The sequence below is a fragment of the Hypanus sabinus genome, chromosome 7 (genome assembly GCF_030144855.1).
Source record: "Hypanus sabinus isolate sHypSab1 chromosome 7, sHypSab1.hap1, whole genome shotgun sequence".
Classification (NCBI taxonomy): Eukaryota; Metazoa; Chordata; class Chondrichthyes; order Myliobatiformes; family Dasyatidae; genus Hypanus; species Hypanus sabinus.
The window spans coordinates 119,131,079-119,156,334 of record NC_082712.1 but is presented as its reverse complement, the minus strand read 5'-3'; the positions used below and the strand labels follow the sequence as shown (position 1 = coordinate 119,156,334).

At 39.0% G+C, this 25,256-nt stretch overlaps 1 protein-coding gene across 5 annotated transcripts in view; it reads right to left on the bottom strand.

Moving 5' to 3' along the window:
• dgkza (diacylglycerol kinase, zeta a) overlaps nt 1-25,256 on the bottom strand; it is a 473,329-nt gene that overhangs the window by 198,167 nt on the left and 249,906 nt on the right. For all 5 annotated transcript variants that reach the window (XM_059975478.1, XM_059975480.1, XM_059975477.1 and 2 more), the window contains 5 exons: nt 24,033-24,095; nt 20,284-20,357; nt 19,088-19,199; nt 12,125-12,324; nt 5,079-5,179 (listed from right to left, as the gene is read on the bottom strand). In XM_059975478.1, the coding sequence (XP_059831461.1) occupies nt 5,079-5,179; nt 12,125-12,324; nt 19,088-19,199; nt 20,284-20,357; nt 24,033-24,095 (550 nt within the window). The remainder of the gene's footprint in view (nt 1-5,078; nt 5,180-12,124; nt 12,325-19,087; nt 19,200-20,283; nt 20,358-24,032; nt 24,096-25,256) is intronic.

The window sequence follows — 25,256 nt, the reverse complement described above, 5'->3', positions numbered from 1 at the left end:
TCTCAGGACTCAGCCTCCCCTCTATGGACCCTGTCTATACTTCCTATCACCCCTGTAAAACAGTCAGCATAATCAAAGACCCCACTCGCTCCAGTCATTTGCTCCTCTTTCCTCTCCCATCGGGCAGAAAAAGAAAGCCTGAACGCATGTACCACCTCGCTATGATCTTGCAGCTTACTGTCCAGTTGCACTGCATCGTTTCAGCAGCTTTTACACCTTATTCTACATTGTGATTGTTTTAACTTGTTCCAGCTGAATGGCCGGTGTAATGCAAGACAAGTTTTTCACTGCTCGTACATACACATTACAACATATCAAGACCAATACTGACTGAGTCTCAAAGGCTCTTTACTTCCCCAAGTCCTCTCCTCCTTCCTGCTCTCTCATGGTCCATTCTGCTCTCCTATCAGATTCCATCTTCTCCAGCCCTTGACCTTTCCCACACACCGGTTTCACCTATCACCTTCTAGCTATCCTCATTCCCCCTACCCCCCCACCTACACTCTTCATCGTCCCTCTTCCTTTTCCATCTGGAACAGAAGGGTCACGGCCTGAAACGTCGACGATCTATCCATTTCTACGGGTGCTGCCTGACTGCTGAGTTCCTCCAGCAATTGACCCCATCAGAAAGGTTCTCATACTGACCCTCACCGGGAAGGCTGCCAACCTGCTGCTCCTCATCAGGACTCAATGCCATTCGAGTGAGTGAGTCAATATTTTGTACCTTATGAAATATCGTCTCCACCAGATCAGGGTGGGACACCTTTAGCACTTTGCCAAGACAAAGCACCTCATGGGACAGCAGCTTCAAGTATTATCCCTTACCGAAGTGCTAGTTTCATCTCAGCAACGCTTCACACTGGCAAGCAATTTCATTGCTCCCTGGTGTATATAATAAACTGACCTGAATTTGAGTCTATCACTCCATAACATTACGTAATCAATTTTTCTACCATTGAGGAACAAAGAAAAGTTATCTAAGTGAATTACAATAGTTGTGCTAATATTGGATCCTATTCCCATTCTTAACCATGGGAAGCTAGTCTAAACCCTGGTGAACAGAGTCCTGCACAGCTGGCTCTGACCAGCCCGTTCCGAGTGATTTGCAATTTTTTCTTATTTGCACACGATCCAGCACTTACTTTAGAACTTGGTGCTGATGAGGCAAAAGGCAAAAGAGGAATCGATATAGAAAGGGGTGCCAGTGGTTTTTCTAATTTAGTGTATTGTATTTCTTATTTATATCTGTCTGAGAATAATATACCCACAGATGTAATTGTATTATCAGGCAATCACGGCCAATGCAAAGGATGTGTATTCATACCCAGAAAACATAATTTAACTTCAACCTATTTTACAAATCTGCTGGCAAGTCTTTCCACAAACTTTCTTTCCCTCTCCACCTTTGGTCAAAGAATTTAGCCCAAAGGGCACAGCAATAAAGGCCAAAGTGGAATAAATTACCCCTCAGTAACAACATAAACACACAGCCTCCCTACACTAAATCCTTACCTGAACACTATCACAAATCAACTCTTTCAGCACAAACACATTCTGGTCTTAACCAAACAGCTCCTGTCTGCTCTGGACAGAAGTTCAGTCAGACTGGCTACAGTGGTATTTTTTTATTATTGACCCATAAATACAACTGACCAAATGTGCCCTAAGGCTCTCAGATCAAAGGAAGCTGGCCCTGGCATGAAAGCTCAGTCCTTATGACAACCTGAGGCTTATTAACGCCTGCATTCCAGAACAGCAAACTGAAACACAGAGATGTGGCAAGTACTGAACTGTGTTGTACTCTCCTCAACCCCTCCTTGCAGGTGAATGCTGAGATGGGCAATGTCCTTTGCACAAACTGGGACACCTATTACAATTTCTTCAAGTTACAAATCTTGATAACTAAGAAAGTAAAGGAGTTTCAGAGATGGGAAGATGGAAATACTCTCCAGCAATTACCTCAACACAGTGGCTACAGCCCAGTAATATAAGAGGCTCATCTGCTCTTATTTGTGTCTGGCTTTTTAGGCTATGGCCAAGAATGCATACCAAGTAAAGTCAATTTTATTATCGAAGTACATATTCGTCACTATTTACATCTCTGAGATTCATTTTCCTGTGGGCATACTCAGCAGATCTATAGAATAGTAACTGTAAGCGGTTCAATAAAAGATCAACCAGAGTGCAGAAGACAACAAACCGTGCAAATGCAAATATAAAGGCAATAAACAGAGCATGAGATAAAGAGTCCTTAAAATGAGCTCATTAGTTGTAGGAATATTTCAGTGATGGGGCAAGTGAGTGTAGTTATCCCCTTTTATTCAAGAGCCTGATGGCTGAGGGGTAAATAATGGTTCCTGAACCTGGTGGTGCCAGCCCTGAGGCTCTTGTACCTTCTACCTGATGGCAGGAGTGAGAAGACAGCATGGCCTCCACCTCCTCAGGAGGCCAAGGGATTTTGGTATGTCCATGTTGACCCTCACCGGCTTTTAGAGATGCACCCTAGAAAGCATTCTATTAGAAAGCATCACAGCTTGCTGTGACAATTGTTCTGTCTAAAACTGCAGGGAGTTGTGGGCGCAGCTCATCAGATGAGAAAAGCCACCCTCTCACTAAATGGCTCCCATCTTCAGTTCCCACTGCCTCAGGAAAACAGCAAACATAATCAGAGACACCTCTCACCTCTCACCTTCTCTCCCTTTCCATTGGGCAGAAGATAAAAGGCTCGAAGACTTGCACCACCAGGTACAAGGTCAGCTTCTATCCTGCTTGAATGGACCACTTGCATGATAAAGATGGAGTCGTGATCTCTAAATCTACCTCACTACAGCTCCTGCACCTTCCCTGTAAATCTCTCTAACTATCAATGCATTCTGTCATTGATTTTCCCTTGTGCTACCTCGTATTTATGTTTTGAAATGGTCTGGTCAGATGCATACAAAGCAAACACTGATGCTCTGTATTGTGGAAGATGTGACAGTTATAAACCAGTTGCCAATCTTCATCCTTTTAACAAGTGGATCCCAGCTCAGCAACACCAATGGAGAGCAAGACCCAGCTGAAGGGCCTCGGCCCGAAATATCGACTGTACTTTTTTTCCCCATAGATGCTGCCTGGCCTGCTGACGCCAGAATTTTCTGCGTGTTGACTCAGCTATAACAATCTGCCTTGGGAGCTATGACAATAATATAATGCTTGTCACGCAATGGATGTGATTAGAAAGACAAGACAGTATCTGTAATAGTGGAAGGTGCACTGGCTAGGGGTAACAAGTAGGAAATGGAAACTTTAATACTCTGGAGGTGGTTACAAACATAGGACCCTGCTTGCAATACTGTATAGTTGTTATAAATATAGACCATTTTCTGCAACACAGTGGTTATTATTACAAAACAGGAAGATTCAATGGGTTTGGGTATAAATGCAGGACAGTTGTACTAATACAGTACAACATGGGAACTGTCTGAAAGCTCAGCCAGTCACAAATATTCAGCATTGCCCAATGCCGCCACCTGGTGGCGACTCAGCAAACCTCTTAAAAATACATTATTTTTTTAAACTAGCCTCTTCTCCAAGTCAAGTCACTTTTATTGCCATTTCGACCATAACTGCTGGTACAGTACATAGTAAAAATGAGACAACGTTTTTCAGGACCATTGTATTACATGACACAGTACAAAAACTAGACTGAACTACTTAAAAAAAAAACACAGAGAAAGCTACACTGGACTACAGACCTACACAGGACTGCATAAGGTGCTCAAAAACAGTGCAGGCATTACAATAAATAATAAACAGGACATTCATCAACAAAGTGGGTGAGAACAGATCCATGAATCTCCCAAACAAGAAAGAAGTTTTTGCTTAAACATGCTTAAACAGAATAAAAAACATTTGGCCTCTACCATTATTTCTTTGTTACAGTGAACAAAAGGCTGCGTTATGCAGACTGGGCTGTATACTGTGCGTGATCAGTGAAGTTGATTACGAGATTGAGTGCATTTTCTGATGACATAAGACGTTTGTGGATGCTGATTATCACTGTAGCGACAACTTTCTGGACCAGAGCAAGCACAACTTCTGCGCCACTTCTCTCATAGAGTTCATACCACTCATTCCTTTTCAAGAAATACTTAAAAAATTGTCAGAGCCAGCCACTCTGAATGTTCCTTTAAATTGCATGGAGCACAAGTGCTGTAAAGTTCTGATGGAGAATGAAATGTGTGGACTTCTTGCTGACTCAGTGAAGCAGCCAGCTTTAGCAAAGACCCCACCCACCCCATGTTTCTCTCTTCTCCCCCCTCTCCTTGGGCAACAGATAGAAAAGCTTGAAGGCAGATACTGCCGGCTCAAGAGCAGTTTCTACCTTGCTGTTGTCAGACACTTGTATGGACCTCTTTTACTATAAGGTGGATTCCTGGCCTCAATTAGTACTTCATCATATACCTGCACTGTACTTTTTTGGGGGATTTTACACTTTAGTCTGCCTTGTTATTGTTTTACCTTGTTCTAGCTTAGTGAACTATGTAATGATATGATCTGTATAAACAATGTGGAAGACAATGGATGGTAGGATGGTAGGCTATAGTCCCAGTGGGAATAGGCAGTTTAAATGGTTCGGCATGGACTAGATGGGCCAAAGGGCCTGTTTATGTGCCGTAGTTTTCTATGACTCTATGACAAGCTTTACACAGCATTTTGGTGTACGTGACAACAACATATCAATATCATTTTGATCTCCCCCTTTCAAATCTCTTACTATCTCTTCTTTCAGTTAGTCCTGACGAAGGGTCTCGGCCCGAAATGTCGACAGTGCTTCTCCCTATAGATGCTGCCTAGCCTGTTGTGTTCCACCAGCATTTTGTGTGTGTTGCTTGAATTTCCAGCATCTGCCGGTTTCCTCGTGATCACTGTACATACTTCATTAGACCATTGCTTCTTGCTACACTGCCACACTTTCTGATAGTATGCAATCTGCACAGAATCTTGGGTCTGAAGAGACCCCTTATGTTGCACCTGGTCTACTCCAGGAGAGGACAGTACACTGCAAACCCTGTCCCAGGGGTCTGGCTACTTACAGGCTTCTTTCAGCTTCTCCTTGTCGTAATGCAAGGCTTCATAGTCATGCATGCTGATCCGATTCACACATATCTTCAGCCTTTCGGATATCGTCTGCTGACTGAAGCAGAAAATAAAGAGTTTTTAAAACGGAACAATATCTGAAGCTTTCATTCATAGCCAAATGTAGAAATTCTAATGACCTAGAACCAATATTTGCTTGTCTGCTTGCCAACATCTTTGGCTTGGGAAGATAAACATGATTCAATGTTGCGATGTTTTCTCACTATCTTAGAGAGGATTTATCAATCGCACTCTATGTAAAGTTCATGGGGATTGATTAAGTTTTCTTACAGTACACTACAAATGTGGAACAACATAAACAGTTATATGTTCAAAAGAAAGCTGTTGGAGGAACCCGACTGGTCGGGCAGCATCTCTGGAGAAGAAAAGGAATTGTCAAAGCTCTGAGTTGATCAGGACCGAGAGTGGAGAGGGAAGAGAGCGGGAGTGAAAAGAGGTGAGGCAAACGGGTGAGTTCGGGGCAAAATTCCAACATCTGCAGTCTCTTGAGTCTATGATTGGCCATTCTTCTTTCCTGGCTCTCATTAATGAGGCTCAGTGGCAGGATGTTTTGCCAGTTTCAGAAGTTGCGATTCACATTGCAGTCTGAAGACTTGAGTGTTTAAAAACCTAAGCTGGCACTCCCTGTGCAGTGTAAGTGGAACGCTGTGCTGCCAAGTTTTGGTCTTTTTGGTCCAGATGAAGGGTATGAAATGTTCACTGTCTATTTCCATCCACAGATGCTGCCTGACCTGCTGAGTTCTTTTCTGATCTTTCTGGATGAGTAATGAAGTTGGGCCCTGCTCATCCACTTGAGGCAGATATAAAAGATGCTGTGGCAGAATTACAACCAGGGATGATGCTCCATTGTCTACATGCCAACAATGACTTTTCCTCCATTACCTTTTCGTGCTTAGCTTCGGAGCCAATGTGAGGTTATCCATTTTGAACCTCACAGAACAAACAGGAGCATCTGGCCCATCGAGCCTATACAACCATTCACTGAGATCATGGACTCAGTTCCATCTGCCTGGCTTTTTGTATGACAATTAATTCCGCAATAATGCAAAAATCTAACTATGTCCTGGATATATTTAATGAGGTAGCCTCGATTGCTACCCTGGGTAGAAACTTCCACAGATCCTGGGAAAAGCAGTTCCACTGCATCTCCATGTTCCCTTGAAACAACTTTCATGCTTCTATCTTATCTACACTTTCCATAATTCTTTATGTTTCTATAAAGAACCCCTCACTCTTCTGAATTCCAGTGAACATAGTCCCAGGTCACTCAATCTCATCTTGGGAATCAACACGGTAAACCTCCTCTCCACTGTCTCCATAACTAGTACATCCTTTTGCAAGTCTGGGGAGCTATTTGCAATGCTTGATGCTCTATTGCACTATCAGACTCTAACTGCCCTACTAATCCACTTGACCAGAGGAGCTTGTCAACTCATCACCCCCTTACACTCAAGTCCCTTTGCAATAAGAACTCATGCACCCATTGCCTTCCTAATTGCTCGCTGTGCCTGTAAGTCACTCTTCAGTGATATATTTGGAAAGATACTCTGGTCACGCTGAACCATTAACATATTTACTCAGCTTTTCTATTTTCTCTACCAGTTTGGTAATCTCACATTTTTCAATATTAGTTTCTATTTGTCACATCCTTGCCCATTCGCTTAACCCGCCCACATCCCACTGAAGCCTCTCTACACACTCCAATGGCCCACACAACTGCTAAGCTTTGTGTCATCAGCAAACATGAGCATATTATACCTGATCTGAACATCCAAATCACTGATGAAGATTACGAACAATTGGGGCCTCAGCACCCATTGCTGCAGTATGCGGCTAGTCAAGAGATCCCAACCAAAAAGTTATCTCTATACCCCTACTCTCTTTTCAGCCCTTCAACCAGCCCTCAATCTATGTCATTATGTTACCCCCAAATCTGTGTGCTCCAACTTTCCTTAACAACTTCTTGTACAATACCATTTCAAAATCCCTTCTGAAAATCCAAATTCACAATATCTTCTTCCGCATCAAAGCAGGCTCAATTGTAACATTTAAGTAAGATATGGTCTGAGTGTAGGTAAATGGAGTTAGGTAGGTCAGGTTGGCATGGACTAGATGAGCCAAAGGGCCGAATTCTTTGCTGCGGTAGTCTATTGAGGTGGTTACAATCTCAGAAAACTTCAAAGATCCAGGTTGACTCTGCTTAATCCTACTGTTACCATGTAATAATGATAGATTTGCACATTCTCTGCTACATTTCTCCTTTTCCTTTACTCCCACCTTTCTCGTATCAAATGCTTCCACTGGGGTTCAAGGTAGGGAGGGAGGAACTCAGGGAAATTACAATAATCAAGGCAGAGTTACTGGCATCCTGATGATTTCATCCAAGGGTCTTAAAGAAGCGCCTGGTGAGATGGTTTCAATTTTTCAATATATTTAGTTTCTAGGGAAGTCCCATTAGATAGGAAAATTTTTTACAAATGTAACTCCTTTATTCACAAAATGCAGGAAAGTTCAGGAGACAGATGTCATTGAAAAATGCGAGAAACAGTTTTTAAGAACATTGTCACAAAGCGTTTAGAAAAACTCCAGGTAGTCGGACAAAATCAGCATGATTAGGTGTAAATGAAATTACATTTAACTAATTTATTTGAAGTCAGATGAGGATTAAGGGAAAGCAGTGGATGTACAATTCTTAGATTTCCAGAAAGCATTTGCTAAGGCTGCATTAAACGTAATTTGGAAAATAATAGCTCAAAGTGTAGGAGGTAACACTTGGCAAACACAAGGAAATCTGCAGATGCTGGAAATTCAAGCAACGCACACAAAATGTTGGTGGAACGCAGCAGGTCAGGCAGCATCTATAGGGAGAAGCGCTGTCGACGTTTCAGGCCAAGACCCTTCGTCAGGGCTAATGTCAGTCTTGACAAAGGGTCTCGGACCGAAACGTCGACAGCGCATCTCCCTATAGATGCTGCCTGGCCCGCTACGTTCCACCAGCATTTTGTGTGTGTTGAGGTAACACTTGGACAAGGATTTAGGATTGAATGGCTAACAGAAGACAGATGGAAGACACAAATCGGTCTTCTTTCTGGTTGGGACGATATAATGAATAGTGTGCCACACTGAGGCTGGGACCTTAACCTTTTACAACGTAGATAAATGCCTTGCATGAAAGCTTCCCGCCACTACTTGAAATGAGTTTGTACGTTCTCCCCGTGACCTCTGGGTGCTCTGGTTTCCTCTCACAGTCCAGTTGGTAGGTAAATTGGTCATGGTAAATCGTCCTGTGATTAGGCTAGGGTTAAATCAGGAGTTGCTGAGCAGTGCAGCTTGAAGGGCCAGAAGGGCCTTCTCCACACTATATCTCAATAAATAAATAAAGTAAATTAAATGAAATGTAGAAAAATGTAATATTGTCAATTTTAGCAGAAGAGCTGGGAAAAAGAATACCTAAATCATAAGAAATCACAGAGCTCCGTGGTGTCCTGATGTGTAATTTGCAGAAGACTCACAGCAGATACAACAGGTACTAAATGAGGAAGGCAGCAGTTGCCGGGGCGTTGTATAAAGTAGAAAAGCCATGTTTCATGACATCAGTGAGACAATATTTGCAGTAAAGCGTACAGCGCTGATCATCTTATTGAACAATGCCAATGCTTTGAAAGCTGTTCAGAGAAGGTTTACTAGACCTGGAAGAGGCAGATTTGTCTTACCAGAAAAGATTGGATGGATCATGTCTGCAAGACAGAGGGAGCCGATGCTTTAAAACACAAACGTGGGTCCAGTTTCTGGGCAAATAGGTTTACACCATCAGTCATTTATGCAGCCTTTTAGTTGGCCAATAGCAAGATGAGATTTTTTTAAAATCATACCACTTGGATGTAAACCCTTGCAGTAAGTCATGATGGAAGCCACGTGCATATAATTTTAATCAAAATCTGTGGAGTGAAACTCGGGAACATTGGTGATAGAGACCGGGGAACTCAGTCCATCAACCTTGTTGCACTATTCAATAGATCATACTTTATTATTGATTATTCTGCTTAACTTCTGATCTTGTGATCCACAAAATAAACAGACGTCTAGTGATCTCAGCTTTTTAAAAACTCAACCCTTTGGGGCAGGGAAATCTTAACCTCCACCACTAATAATGTATTAAAATGCTTTTAAGATCATGCTTAAAAGTTTAGAGATGGTGCTGCCTTGATCTGGATTACTAAAGCAGAGGTAATAGCTTTGTCTCCTCCACTCAAACTCCTTCATCAATTCAAACATCACATCACCCACTAACTTCTAAGATGAGGGACACTTATCAAGTAGAAGCACAGGTCCTATGGTATTTTACTTCCTGACAATCAGAAAACCTCTTCCAAATTTCTTCTACTATTGGCAGTAGTAAGAGCATCACAAATTTGCAGTAAAACCACACGGATCTTTCTCCTCTTTGCACACAGACAAGACAAACGTGTACACACAAGCACACACTGAGGAAACAAGCATGCACAAAGCAGCTACCTCCTTAAACATTTGTTCTTATTCAATCTTAATCTGCAATGTGTGTTACTCCAGGTCATTATGAGAATTGCAGCATTTGTTTCAATCAATTTCTGGCATTTAACAGCCAATCCATACCACTGACACATTTTTAAACGGCTTGGGTTGCACTTAATCATTTCCTTGTAAGTAGTCACCTCAAATTTAACCCCGTTAAATATTCAGAAACATCAATTATTAATTTCAATATGAAACTTATTCATCCATATAAAATACAACATTAATCTTCTCTCTAAAGATCTGAGATTTTTGTGACCAACTTAGGCTACGTCCACACTACACCGGATAAATCCGTAACCGAAGCTTTTTCTCTTCGTTTTTACCCTCCGTCCCCACTAAAACGGTTTTTCGTCCCCCGAAACTGGAGCTTTTCAGAAACGCTTTCCAGGGTGGGTATTTTTGAAAACGCAGCTCGGGCAGATCAGTGTGGATGGGGTAACCGGAGATTTTTGAAAACGCTGTCAGACGGCAGCGAGCTACTTCATTGTTTTCTTGAACGCAACCCAACAATTTCAGAACAGACAGCAACGAGACTGCAGCCAGAAGAGTTAGAAATGTACTCATCAAATACTTTGACCTATAACTTACTGAATAAATAAGTATACCGTACTCACTTTGCCCTGTTTTCTGTCCTTGCTTGTATGAAGGTGGTTTACTTATTTATGCAAGTACTTCTCTGACAATAGATGTGTAACAGCCTAATGTAACATTGTATGGAAATACAAGATAACACTGATGCAGACATGTTTTATACATTTAACAAGGGGCTTTATTAATGCAACAGAGTTAGTCAGCTTTTCAATGTTCGTCGTCAGCCTGGTCAATCTGTCCGTGAACTCCCTGTCGGTTGCCTCCGTATGCTCCAGTATTTGTTTTTTTACTGTAAGTCCTCCTGCGCGAGAACCAACAATTGCCCGTCGTTTAAGCTTTTCTAGTCTGTAACTGAACAAGCACACACCGTCTTTCACAGCGAGATTCGACACCAAACATGCTGCTTGTTTTTGGTAGATGTGTCCTGCGCATGCGTAGTAGGAGGAGGTTCAATGAAATCTCCATTTCAATGTGGATAAAGATTTTTTAAAACGCATAGTGTGGACGCCTAGCGTTTTTACGTGAAACCGGCGTTTTCAAAATTATCCGGTCTAGTGTGGATGCAGCCTTACATTCACAAAAGAGCAGCTTCATCAATAAATAAGGTGCAATATGGTCCACCCTTCCAATAATGGTGTGAAATGGTGATCATCAGTAATGATTGTCGCATCACTAATCCTAACAAATACTCGTGAGAAAATCAAGTCACAACCCTTTCTGTCAACTCACACCTATTTACTATGCTACCTGATTACATTCAGACTCTTCATACTGGTCATGGTGTTGTCCGTCCTGGCTAAAACTGGACTTAAAAGGAAAACCCTGCACATGGTCTTAGCTGCAGGACTTATGTTATACATTAGCTATCTAACATCCAAGCAGCCACTTACTTTTAGGAAGATTCTCAACAGGACTAATTCCTAGAAAATGGAAATCAGATCTCTATCATCCCACTGTAACAACAAACATTTGTGACTGCCAGGGAATTGACTTTGGATATGGCAAGCCAGAAGCTGCAATGTTTTTAATGATCCATTGATGTACTGATCGAAGCTGAAATCCCAATAAAACCTGTCGCTTGTAATTTAAATCCAAATGAATACTCCCTTAGCGTATGAGTGCTCTGAACACATATTCGGCAAAGCACGGCGTTCTGCGGTATTCTATTATGCACACAGTTCTGCAATGAATGAACTTCTTGTACCATCTCTAAAATATGACACCAGACAGAACTGTAGCATTCAAGAAACCTAATAATTAGAGGATCATCGTCACGTGCCCTGTTGTAGGACCATGATCGTTTTTGGCATATTTTTCTACAAAAATGGTTTGCCATTGGCTTATTCTGGGCAGTGCTTTTACAAAACAGGTGAGCCCAGCCAGAGATCACTTAGCCAGGACTTCTGTTAGGCACCAGCTGCTCATACAACCATCCACAACCTGCTCTCATGGCTTCACCTGACCCTGGTCTGAGGGCTAAACAGGAACAACACCTTGCCCAAGGGTGACCTGCAGACTAGTAGAGAGAAGCAGCACCTTACACCTCCCTTTGGTAGGGACGCATCTACACCCCACCATCCCACATTAAAGGATGAGGTTCTTGTGGCTCCCATAATTGTGGTGAAAGAAAAAGACCTTTTGGATCCATAAGCCTAATCCTTTCTTACTTATTGTAACAATATTGCTTCACTGAAAAATCCATGTAAAATGTATCATGTACAAGAACAAAGTCAGTTAAGAGGAGAAAGTCAGGAGCTCTGGGCTCCCTGGTAACCACAGATATCACTTGTTTTTAAAAAGTTCAAAGCAGCTTCCCAAATGGTTAATCAGTACTTACTCGTTGAGCAGGGGAATGGACGTCCTCCTTTTGGTCTTCTGTACCATGTTGGCCTGGTTCCGCAATGAGATCCGAATGGTGGACGGCGCGAGCTTGCACGGCTCCCCGTCTACCTGCACTGGAATCGACTTGTACGTCGTTAGCGTCACTTCACGGCACTGGTTGAGACGCTCCCCATGTCCACCAACTTGCAGAGCAGCCTTGGTTGCAACGAAGAATGAGAGAAACCAATTCAATGCAAAGACAAAATGCCGGGGGTGGAGTTTCAAGATGGCGACGTAAGCATCTGCCTTTTAGGCGCTCTTTATTTTTTTAACTATAATCACCCTTTAATTAGACCTTTTCGAACTTAATCATATGAGTTGCTACCTTTGATTGACCCTTTTTTCCTAAAATAATAGTTGATCTAATCTTGTCAAACCTAAAATGGCTACAAGTAAGAAATCGGCTAAGGATCCTTTATCCATCGACGCAATTGTTGGTCTTTTGGACACTAAACTGGATGTTAAATTTGCGGTTATGGAAAGTAAATTGGACAATAAACTGGATGCTAAATTTGCGGCTCTGGAAGGCAGACTAGAAGGTAAATTGGACAGTAAACTGTTAAGTTTGGAAAGGAGGATTACTTCGAAAATATCCGATCTTGAAGGAGTTGTTAAATCGCTTGAAACTAAGTTTCAGTCGCAGGCGTTAGAGGTTCAACAGCATGGAAATAAGATCACGACTCTTGAACAATCAATTTGTGAAAAAGCACGTACAATTGAAGTGTTAGAGAAGAAGATAGAGTCGACTGCTAAAATTTTAGATCAGTACAAGTTTAAAATTACTGATCTTGAAAATCGTTCTCGCAGACAGAATTTGCGCATCATCGGAATTCCCGAAAAAGTTGAGTCCGGTGATTTAACTGAATTTTTCTCTAAATTACTGTGGGAAATTTTCGGTGGTGAAGGTTTGAAAAATGAACCTGTTATTGACCGCGCTCATAGAGTTGCGAGGCTTTCGCCTGTGTCTGATAAACCACGAGCGGTGATTGTTCGCCTTCATTATCCTCGTGAGAAAGAGCTTCTAATTCGATTAGCTCGTAAAAAAGGTATGATCTCCTACAGAAATTATTCATTTCGAATAGTTGAAGACTATTCGTATGAAGTTATGAAAGCCAGGATCGCTTTTAAACCAGTGATGGCAGAGATTCATTCGTTTGGTTTTAAACAAGCTTTAATGTATCCAGCGAAGCTTAGAATGGTGCTGCCCGACAACAGTCTACACTTTTTTATCACTCCTGAAGAAGCGAAGAAATTTGTTGAAGAATATCGACCCTCTAGTGCAACTTGAACTATGAGTTACATTGAAGATTTTTTTTTGGAGAGAGGATGTTATTTCATTTTAAGTTTTAACCCTGGAAGTTGGGTTATAACTTCTTATTTTGAACTATGGGTCTGGGTCTTTTTTTTTACTATTATTATTGCTTATAGATGCTGTTTTAATCTTTATAATATCCTTTTTTTATATACGTTTGTATTTTGTAACAATGAATTATTTTTTTCAAAATGTCGTTTCTTCTTCCCATAAGTCTTTACTTTTTATAAGCGTTTATTTGCTTGCCTGTATTTAGAAATGGAACAAAGGTTTTGAATTCTTTTTCTTTAGTTTTTTTTTTAAATATGTTGTAGTGTCTATTAAATCTTTTTTTTTAAAAATATTCTATTTTGATAACTTTTTTTTACTATATTTTCTCATTAGATTGCTGAATTTATATTCATATTTTGTAATATGGCTTTCTCAAAATGTCGTTTCTTCTTCCCATAAGTCTTGGCTTGTGAAACGTCATTTTTGTATCTGAATATGGAATTTCTTTTTTTAAAGGTGTATCACATTTTTAAACTTTAATGTGCATTTTTTTTTATTAATGATCTTTCTGGTTTTACTATTTTAGTTTTTTTTTGATTTGTCTGATATGGGTGTGTATGTGTATGTGTATGTATATATATATATGTAGGTATATATATATATATATATATTTTTTTTTTTTTGCAACTCTATATTTTAATTGGGGTGTTATATAGTTTTTTCTTAAAAAATTTTCTTATGGAGCTGCCATCTTGAAATGGGGGTAATATTAGTATTAGTTTATGCGCCTGCCGCTTGGCTTTCTTTCAAAGGGTGGGGGGAGGGGGGAGGGATCTTTTTTCATGCTTTTGCTTTTTATTTTTTTGCTTTTAGTTTATGGGCTGACTTTAAATTGTTAATATTGTTGAGGTGTCAGGATCTCTGGTTGCTCCTGAATCAATTTTCCTTCTTCCTAAATTGTGGGTTATGTGTCTTTTTAACCTTTTATGATACACACAATTAATATTGGTATGATGGATAAATCTATTAACTTTATCTCGTGGAATACTAATGGTTTAAATCATCCGATTAAACGTAAAAAAATATTTAAAGTATTCCATAGATTGAACGCTAATATTATTTTTGCACAGGAGACCCACATTAGGAGGGAGGATAATCAACGTTTTTTTAGGTTCTGGAAAGGTCAACAATTTCACTCAAATTGTACCGCTAAAATTAGGGGTGTGTCTATTTTTATAGACGCCTCAATTTCGTTTACACATTATGAAATTATTTCTGATCCACAGGGTAGATTTTTGTTGATAACTGGTTCACTCTTTAATCGGAAAGTTGTTTTAGTTAATATTTATGCTCCAAACTTTGATTGTCCTGAATTTTTTAAACGTTTATTTACTTCTCTTCCTAATTTGAATGAATATATGTTGATTATGGGTGGAGACTTTAATTGTTGTTTGAATCCTTCGATGGATAGATCTAAACCTATTCGAACTCTTCCGAATAGATCAGCTTTACTTATTAATTCTTTTATGGTTGATTCTGGAATTACTGAAATATGGCGGTTTTTGAACCCTAAAGGTAAAGAATTTTCATTTTTTTCACATGTATATCATAGTTATTCTAGAATTGATTACTTTCTTATTGATCATCGTTTATTAACAGATGTTATTGATTGTAAATACGATTCTATTGCTATTTCGGATCATGCGCCTTTGAAGTTATCTATCAAGATTTCGGATTCTTCTATCAATACTAGATCTTGGAGACTTAATGCTACTTTACTTCAAGATCCAGAATTTATTACCTTCATAAAACAACAAATTGACTTATTTTTTTCAACAAACTATAATGAAGAGATTGATAAAGGAATACTTTGGGACTCTTTCAAGGCTTTTATTCGTGGACAAATTATTTCATATTCCGCTGGTAAAAGAAAACAAAGATATTCAGATATAGCTTTATTGGTGGATAAAATTAAAGAAATTGATAAGATTTATTCCGTTACTCCTACCAAAGAACTTTATAAGAAGAGAGTTGAGCTTCAAATGGAACATAGTTTATTATTATCTTCTTCAATTGAGAATCAATTAATTAAGACTAGGGCTCAATTTTATATTCATAGTGATCGAACTGGTAAATTGTTAGCTAATCAATTAAAAGCTATTTCGACTAAGCGACAAATTATTAAAATTCGTAAACAAGACGGTAATTTAACTACTGATTATAAAGAAATCAATAACACTTTTCAAGATTTTTATAAATCTTTATATCAATCAGAATTTGACGGTGACCGGTTTACGATGGATAATTTTTTTAATAATTTGAATATTTCTAAACTGATAGATGAAGATTGTAGCTTGCTTGATGCTCCTATTTCTATGGATGAAATAAGAGAGGCTATCTCATCAATGAATTCAGGGAAAGCTCCTGGTCCTGATGGTTTTATTGTAGAATTTTTTAAAACTTTTTCTTTATTGCTTTCTCCTTGGCTATGTGAAATCTTTAATGATGCGTTTGTTAAGAAGAGATTACCTCAATCGTTTTATGAAGCTACTATCTCTTTAATTCTTAAAAAAGATAAAGATCCTACTTTATGTGCATCTTATCGCCCTATATCATTATTAAATGTAGACTCTAAGATTCTTACAAAAATTTTAGCCATTAGATTAGAAAAGGTATTACCACAGATTATTTCAGAAGATCAAACTGGTTTTATTAGGAATCGATATTCCTTTTTTAATATTAGAAAATTGATTAACATAATTTATACTTCATCACCTACAACCCCAGAATGTGTTATCTCATTAGATGCTGAAAAAGCCTTTGATAGAGTTGAATGGACATATTTATTTAATGCATTGAGAAACTTTAATTTTAGTCCTAATTTTATATCATGGATTAAATTAATATATTATAAACCTGTTGCTTCTGTTCTTACAAATAATTATAGATCCTCTTTTTTTCAATTATCTCGTGGTACGAGACAAGGTTGTCCTTTAAGTCCTTTATTATTTAATATTGCATTAGAACCTTTAGCTATTGCTATTCGTGAGTCTCCTAATATTTTTGGTATTACCCGTAATGAGAAGTTATACAAATTATCGCTTTATGCTGATGATTTGTTGTTATATATTTCTAATCCTAGTAGGTCTATTCCTGCTATTTTATCCTTGTTGGCTCAATTTGGTAGTTTTTCTGGTTATAAGTTAAACTTAGATAAGAGTGAGTTATTCCCTTTAAACGCGCAAACTTTATTGAGTGATAGGATGCCATTTAAAGTTGTTACTGATAACTTTATCTATTTAGGTATAAAAATCACCAAGAAATATAAAGATTTATTTGGACTGAATTTTTTACCTATGCTTCATCAAATTCAGCAACTTACTACTAGATGGTCTCCCTTATTTTTATCATTAGTTGGTCGGATTAATGCTATTAAAATGATGATTTTACCGAAATTTTTATATTTATTCCAAGCTTTACCAATTTTTATTCCTAAATCTTTTTTTGATAATATTGATTCAAAGATTTCCTCATTTGTTTGGCAAAATAAAAATCCTAGGTTAAGCAAAAGGCAATTACAAAAGTCTAAAAAAGATGGTGGTCTAGCTTTACCTAACTTTAGATTTTATTATTGGGCGAATAATATTCGTAACCTAATGTACTGGAAACTAGATTTGGATTCACCTGTGTGCCCACAGTGGGTAAATTTGGAATGTAGTGAGGTTAAGGGATATTCTATATTTTCCGTTCTTGGTTCTTTTCTTCCTATTGATTTAGCCAAATTCAATAAACAGATATCTAACCCTGTTGTTAAACATACACTACGAATTTGGTTTCAATTTCGCAAATTCTTTAATCTGAAAAACTTTGCTTTGGACAGTCCTATTTTATGTAATTTTTTTTTTAAACCTTCATTGACAGATCAAGCTTTTAGTATATGGAAAAGGAAAGGTATAAAATGTTTTCGTGATCTTTTTTTTGAAGGTACTTTGATGTCTTTTGATCAACTATCCAACAAATTTGAATTACCTAAATCTAATTTTTTTAGATACTTACAAATTAGAAATTTCTTACATAAAATTCTTCCATCTTTTCCTAATTCAACTCCATCGGATTTTTCAGATTTGATTTTTACTTTTAATCCTTGTCAGAAGGGATTAGTAGCTTTTATTTATAACATGATTATGAAGATACAGCCAGAAATATCGGATAGAATTAGACAAGAATGGGAAAAAGAACTTCGATGTAATATATCAACAGATAAATGGGAAAAAATTTTACAAATGGTTAATTCCTCCTCTATTTGTGCTAAACATGCTTTAATACAATTTAAAATTGTACATAGAGCTTATATGTCTAAAGATAAACTTGCCCGATTTTATTCGCATATCAATCCTCAATGTGACAGATGTCACTTAGAAGTGGCTTCATTGACTCACATGTTTTGGACATGTCCCACTTTACATAACTATTGGAAGGACATTTTTGATGTCATTTCCTCAGTATGGAATATCGATTTACAACCCCATTTTATTACTGCAATTTTCGGTATACCAAATGAAGATGGCAATCAACTTTCCCCTTCAATCAGACGAATGATTGCCTTTGTAACATTAATTGCCAGAAGGTCTATATTACAAAATTGGAAAGAAGTAAATCCTCCTACTACATTTCAGTGGTTCTCCCAAACTATTTCTTATTTGAGTTTGGAAAAAATCAGAAGCACTATCTTTGATTCTTCAATTAAATTTGAAGAAACCTGGGGACCATTTATTCGACACTTTCATATGAATTAATTTGGCTTATTTCAGATCCTTTTCTCTACTTATACTTGTTCAGGTATGGAGTTCTGGAGTTCTTTTCTTGACACCTTTATATATTTATAAAGTGTTATTATTGCCCATGTTAGTGTTAGTTTAGTATTTTTTTTATTATATATTTTTTCTCATATATAATTTCAATTTTTTTTTTCTTTTTTTGACGATTATTTTTGTTTTTCATATATATTTACATAGACTTGATTGATTTATGCACCTTTTGTTGATGGATGTTTTAATAGGATATTATTATCCTATTACTAATGTAATCTCAAGTTTATTGAATCTGTAATCTATTCATTATTTTGTGTTGTTTTTTTTTATATATGAAATTTAATAAAAAGATTGAAAAAGAAAAGACAAAATGCCGACATAAGCATCAAGCTTCACTTTCCTTGACCAGAGGCTGCATTCGCTCTTAGGGCCTCGGGCAGAGCATTGGGACAATTTCAGAACAAGCAGCTAGCCCTCAAGCTAGGAATTTACTGTCAGACAGAGTGGAGATGCTCATAAAACAACTGGGATTCGGAACAATTCAGAGCAAGTAGTAAATGTAAAACCCATGATCATACAAACTCTAAAACTTTTCCACATGTGTAACACTAAAATGAAGCAAAGGTAGATAGAATTGAGTTGCAGATTAATTCTGACCTAACAGAATGATGCGGAAAGCATGAATGGCTGAACAGCTGTTTCCAATGCTAGTTTTTAAATAGTAAACACAACTGAAGGCAAAAATACCATTTTGAACTACAGTTAGCGCAGACAGATCCAAAAACTCAAGGCAACAGAAACATACCAAAGATGCCATTGTGAAGCCAATCACCTCGATACACCCATCATCATGTCGTTGTGGCTCAAAATCATGATGTTCACCTGGATTTCCCCATGGTACAGTGCCAGCACAGTACCTGCAATGTTTTAAATAAAAATGCAAGTTTTACAGTTGTATGGCCAATCACTGCCTTTGGGTCTATCCTCAAGGCGTCAACAGGGCCATTCTGAGACAAGAAGATTTTGTCAAGACTACTTGACTCCAAACCAAATTACAGTCTTGTAATTTATGCACAATACAGCTTGGATTCTGGCAATAAAGAAGAAATGAGTCACTGCATTTGATATCAAGGAAACGTTTGACCTTGCATCAAGATAAAACCAGTCAATGAAAATTACATGGAACCCTCTCCCCTTATTGGTCAGACTTCAAAAGAGGCCATACTTGTTGATGACCAACTACTGTATCTCACAGAGTCATATAGCTCAGAAAAAGGCCCTTCAGCCCATCTCATCCATGCTGAACATCAAGCGTCTATGTGGACTAATTCCAATAACAAGCACTTGGTTTGTAGCCTTCTATACTTAGACAATTCAAGTGCTTGCCTGAATATTCTTGAAACATTGCAAGAGGCACTGTCACCACCAACTTGGGCAGTGCATTTTGGTTGCACTTCTCTTTTTTTATAAACAGATGAGAAGTGTTCATTTAATCCTACTTTGTCTGGCTCTGTATAGATATGGCTATTTTGGTTCCCAAGAGTATGCACTCTTTCCCTGGTTATCCTCTTGCTCTTAACATTCTTACAACATACTGAGGATCACCTTAATCATGCTCACCAGTGTTGGTTTGTCATTCCTATTTACTCAGCTAATTTGTTTTTATTACCCACCTATATTTTCTATATCTCTATACACGCCATATGTTCCTTTTTAAAAAAATCCAGCTCTTAATATCCGAGGACTTCCTACCCTGCTAAAAGGAGTCCTTCCAATGATCAAAGCTCATGAGGTAGTGAACATCAAAAAATGACTAGGCTAATTATTCACCAAGTCTGGGTCAGGCTTGAATATAGGTTCAATGCTCAGAGTGAGAGGACAAAAGAGACTTTTCAAACGGGACGAAGTATCTAAGCATCCCCTGATTCACTGACACTAGGGTGTGACTGAAACACAAAGCAAGTTAACGCAGTGGAGATTAGGGATCAAGAGAAACCTCACCTTGGAATGTTCAGGAAGACAATGCACTGTAGTTTTAAATCCTGAATTTTTGATGTCAGGTCCGTCCCATCACACTGTTGAGAACAAAGAACAGGAGAATTGTGAGGTTTACAAACCCATTCAGAGACTCACAGCATTTTCTATGTGATTAATCTAAATGGATTACTACAGAGGCTTCAGTTAGGAATATTTAATGGCCCAAACAGCAAAATTACTAACTAGCAGTGTCAACGCAAAAATAATAATGCTATCCTCACTAACTACTAGTCATACCTCAATGCTCCGACAGGTTACCTGCTGTCGCAATTAATGTTAATCACAATCATGAATAAAACACAACTTAAACACATAAATAAAATACATTTTTTTAAAAAATCACATCATTTTCAATGAGAGCAGCCCCTATCAATCTACATACCAGACTTAAAAAAAGTTTTTGTGTGCTTTGAACTAGAAGGTACCTCTGAACTTCTTTAACAAATTTATTAACAGTCTTGGGATCTGGGAGACAGACAGAAGAGATGAGGAGTATGTATTTAAATTAGTAGAATATGAACAGAGCTACACTAATGATTTAGTTTTCCACACTCACACTCTAAAGAATTATAAATTTGCTTGCTGATGATGGTGAGATAAGTGATCAAAAATATTTAAGATCAACGTGAGAAGTTTCTTTATGCTGGGCATTGTACATCTTTGCCATTCTCAACATAGGTCTACAACTACACATGATGTTGAGGACACTTTAGGCTGACTTTGATAGAATTCTGGTTAATAAGAGAATTGCGGCCATACCCACCCATGGGAAAAGCTTCGGGAGTAAACCCCGAGGAAGAAATCCGGAGCCGGGGTCCCTAAGGCAGTTTGATGTTGTTTACAACTTCACTGTGGCAACCTCTGCAACGACACTGGTGCCAAGCTGTATGGGCGCTTGCCCTTCCCTTGGACGACATCAGTGACGTGGAGAGGGGAACCCCCTGAATGGGCAACAACCGGTTCTTCAAACCTTTCCACCCAGGATGCACCCTGGAGAGGGCACAATCCTGACCTGTGTGGTGCCGAATTTTGGGTGTGACCTGGTAAGGTCAGGACCCTTCTCATTAACGGTGGAGCACAGGAATATTACGGCACAGAGAGGCTTCAGTGTACATGTCCAAGCATCTCCACAAGTGGCAGTACGAGTAGGTTCGGTGAAGAAAGAAGTCAAGATATACAGAGTATAAGAGTGAGGAATATTGTTGAGACAACATGATAAACTATTGGTTAGGCCACAACTGGAATACTTTGTGCAATTCGAGACACCAGATGACAGGAAGGACCTGATGATACTGGAGTGGGTGCAGGATGGTGTGGGGGGGTGATGGAACACTTTAGTAATGAGGAGGGTCTAGGTAAACTGGGTATGTTTTCCTTGGAGCAAGGATATTGACGGGAGGATCTAACCAAGGTATATAAAATTATGATAGGGTAGATATTTAAAGAAATGGAACTTCATGGTAGTGGTATCAAAGAGCAGAAGGCATTGGTTTAAATGAGGAGCAGGAGGTTTAGAGAGGATCCCCTCACACACTGTGCAGTTTCAATCTGAAACAGACTGCCTGAGAAGGTGATGGAGGCAAAACGTAAGCAGTATCTAGACAGGAATCCACAGATAGTAAATGGTATTAGTTTAGATGGGTACTTAACTGTCAGAATAAGCATGGTAAACCAAATGGCCTGTTTACATCCTGGATGAGCACAACTTAAAATAAATAGGCAAATCTATGGCAGAGAGATTTTAATGTGGGAAAGTGTATGGCTATCCACTCTACATCCATAAAGCTTGGAGCAGAATAATTCAGAGAAATTGCTAGGAGATGAAAGTTAGAAATATTTTGAGAGAAATGATTCTTAAGGAGTCCATTTAGAATGTGCTGACACAGAAAGAACGTGCAAAGCAACTTGCAGGGCAACGTATAAACCAATTTGCAAAATCAGGATGAAACAATAGCTTGCTGATTAAAGAAGCGATACGGGTAACGGGAAGACATGCTTAACGGTTGAACAATAACGGTGTTAATGCGCTGAGGCTGATAAGTGGGCCAAAGGGGTAATCACATTTGTAATTTTGTAATGAGATTAAGGAAGAATGTCTGCACCTCACATGGGTGCAACTCACAAAGTCGTAAACAAGTAGGGTATAAAAAACTGTGCAAAGTGTAATTCGGCACTCAATCTAGCAGGAGCTGGTTGGGTCCGACTCTGCAGACTCGAAAAATAAAGTTTACCGTTCTGCAAATTGCTGAGACTCAGTGTGTTTCTGACATATTTAATAACTCAAATAAAGCAAGCATTAAATCATGCACAAAATATAATTTCAATAATGCTAGTCTTTATCTTGTGGGGTTGACTGCACAGAAAACAACCACTGTAAAAATGCCTTCTGTTCCATCGACTGTTTTAAACCCCAACTATGTGATATTATAGTTATCCAGCCATTTACCGATGGATCACATACCCAAAGCCAAGTTATTAATTTATGTTGGGAAAGCACGTGCTTCAACACCAGCCACAGCAACTAAACTTATGTATCTCCTCTCGGTCTGGTAAATAATCACATATCAGAACTCTTTTCTGTCCTTGTATGGAATTCTTACCCATACACAACAGCGTCTTTTATCCTCGCGGTTTCAATAATTCTGTCATGTGGCAGTTTATCAACTGCCACTCACCTCACCTCACCTTCCTCTCACTGAGAAACATCGCCAGTTTCATTATTGTCTTTCAATTTGCCTTTTGCTGGCTTCCATTAACTAATCCATCCTTGTTGAAGGGACTGTTGCTATACCCTGGTTCACTGTTTCTAGAGATTCTCCCTTCCAGCATTAAACTCGCAGGCAGTAATTACTGGGTTTATGTTAACTCTGCTTTAACTGAGCCAAGGAGCAATTTGTAATTCTCCTGCCCTCTCACAGTAAATCTGTATCTTTTGATGACTACAATCATTGTGGCTACTTCAAATACAACCAGCCTTTGAGGATCTCCTCTTCATCAATTTTTAACTCATCCAGCATCTAATCTATCTTTTTGTACACTTTGGACAATCTCGTCTTCCTTGAAGAAATTACACCATGTAGTCAAGTAGTACCTTAATGGTACCCTGCACCTCAATGCCATCTTCCGTTTGCTCCCTTTATTTCCTTACCAGTAGGCGAATTCATAGTCTCTTTTTCATATTCTCAATGTTCCCATATTTTATCTTTCACATTCAATTCCCTTCTGAGCGAGTCCTTAATGCCAAAACGATTTGAGTCTAATACCATGTGGCATTAGTGTTAAAGCTAGAGTTAGATTGTTTAAAGGTGACATTCAAAAGCATTTCTTGCCACAAAGTACAACGAGTTCCTTTTCCCAAGAGTTTCTAAGGCCAGATAAGGTATACATCAAACTTCAATTAATTAAATGACAGAACAGGCTCAAAAGGATGAATGACTTACTTCTGTCAAAGAACAGTACACTGTGAGAATCTATGACAAGTGTCCTCAGAGTTTTCTGGAAATGTGAGATATATATATAGATCCTCGTACATTACTGGAATAATGACAGATCACTGAGATGTGATATGAATCCTAGAAGATTGCTGGGGATGGGCAGACCTCTTGCAGGTTACATGCACTCCCAGAGAATTAAAGAGGTGAAACAAGATTATCCAGAATACCAGAGTATAGTTCACAGCCTCGTGTTCTCTGAGCAAAATTCCATGTACTTACCACCACTTTAATATGCTTGGCTAAATCCTTGGAGCTTCCTGTTAAGAAATCTGAAACTGCTGTCTAAATAACAGAAGAGAGAATGACAAAGTTATACGGGTGAGCAACAGCAGAAAAGAAAATGGCAGCTAGAGCTTCGTTCAGACGATCAAGGATAAATCTTTGCAGCCCGTATTAACAATGCATTCAAGATGTATTTGCTCTTCCTTCAACCACTGTATCTAGAGTTCATATAGATTCCTGGAAAACAATCCCACTCCTACATCTAAACTAACGCCATTTCAGAGATTCAGTGAAGTAGCCCAGAATGGGATGACCTCTGCCTTGGTCGCACTATACTGGGACCCACTCCCAATGACAATTCTCCAGGCCTAATGGCCTGACAAGCTTTGCGCATGTTACAATGACACTGAGAATATGAACACTGTTATCAGGGGGGGCTGTCAATCATCATATGACCATGATTGTTCTTGGCAGATTTTTCTACAGAAGTGGTTTGCCACTGCCTTCTTCTGGGGAGTGCCTTTACAAGACGGGTGACCCCAGTCACTATCAACGCTCTTCAGTGATTGTCTGCTGGGCATCAGAATTTGTGATAAGCACCAGCTGCTCATACAACCATCCACCACCTGCTCCTATGGTTTCATGTGATCCTGATCCGGGGGGGGGGAGAGCTAAGCAGCTGCTACACCTTGCCCAAGGGTGACCTGCAGGTTAGCACCTCCTTTGGTCGAGACGTATCTCCACCCTATCACCAAGAGAAAATCTGCAGATGCTGTAAATCCGAGCAACACACCACCCATGGCTATTTGCGTATGCTGTAATTAAAACCTCCATCATCCCTCCCCATTTATCACACTTCAACCAACAAGTGCCATTCTTTTCCAACCAAAGTTGATCTGCACCCATCTACTTCTTCTGTCAGTGGCATTGCCTGGGCATTGCTGCTGGGAAGAGCTACAATGAGAAACAAAGTGACATGCTTAGTTTAAATTGGAGGAACTCAGCACTGGTACCCGGAAAGAAACTGTTGAAGTTTCAGGCCAAACCCCTGCATCAGGACTTTGCTCCCATCAATGCTACTCAACCCACTGAGTTCTTTCCACTGTGTGTTGCCCCAGAGTCTAGCATCTCCAGTCTCTTGCGTCTCTGTTTGACTTAAATAGCTGGAAGCGTACATCTTATTGCTGCAAATTCAACAGTCACTGGCCTACATTAAGCTAT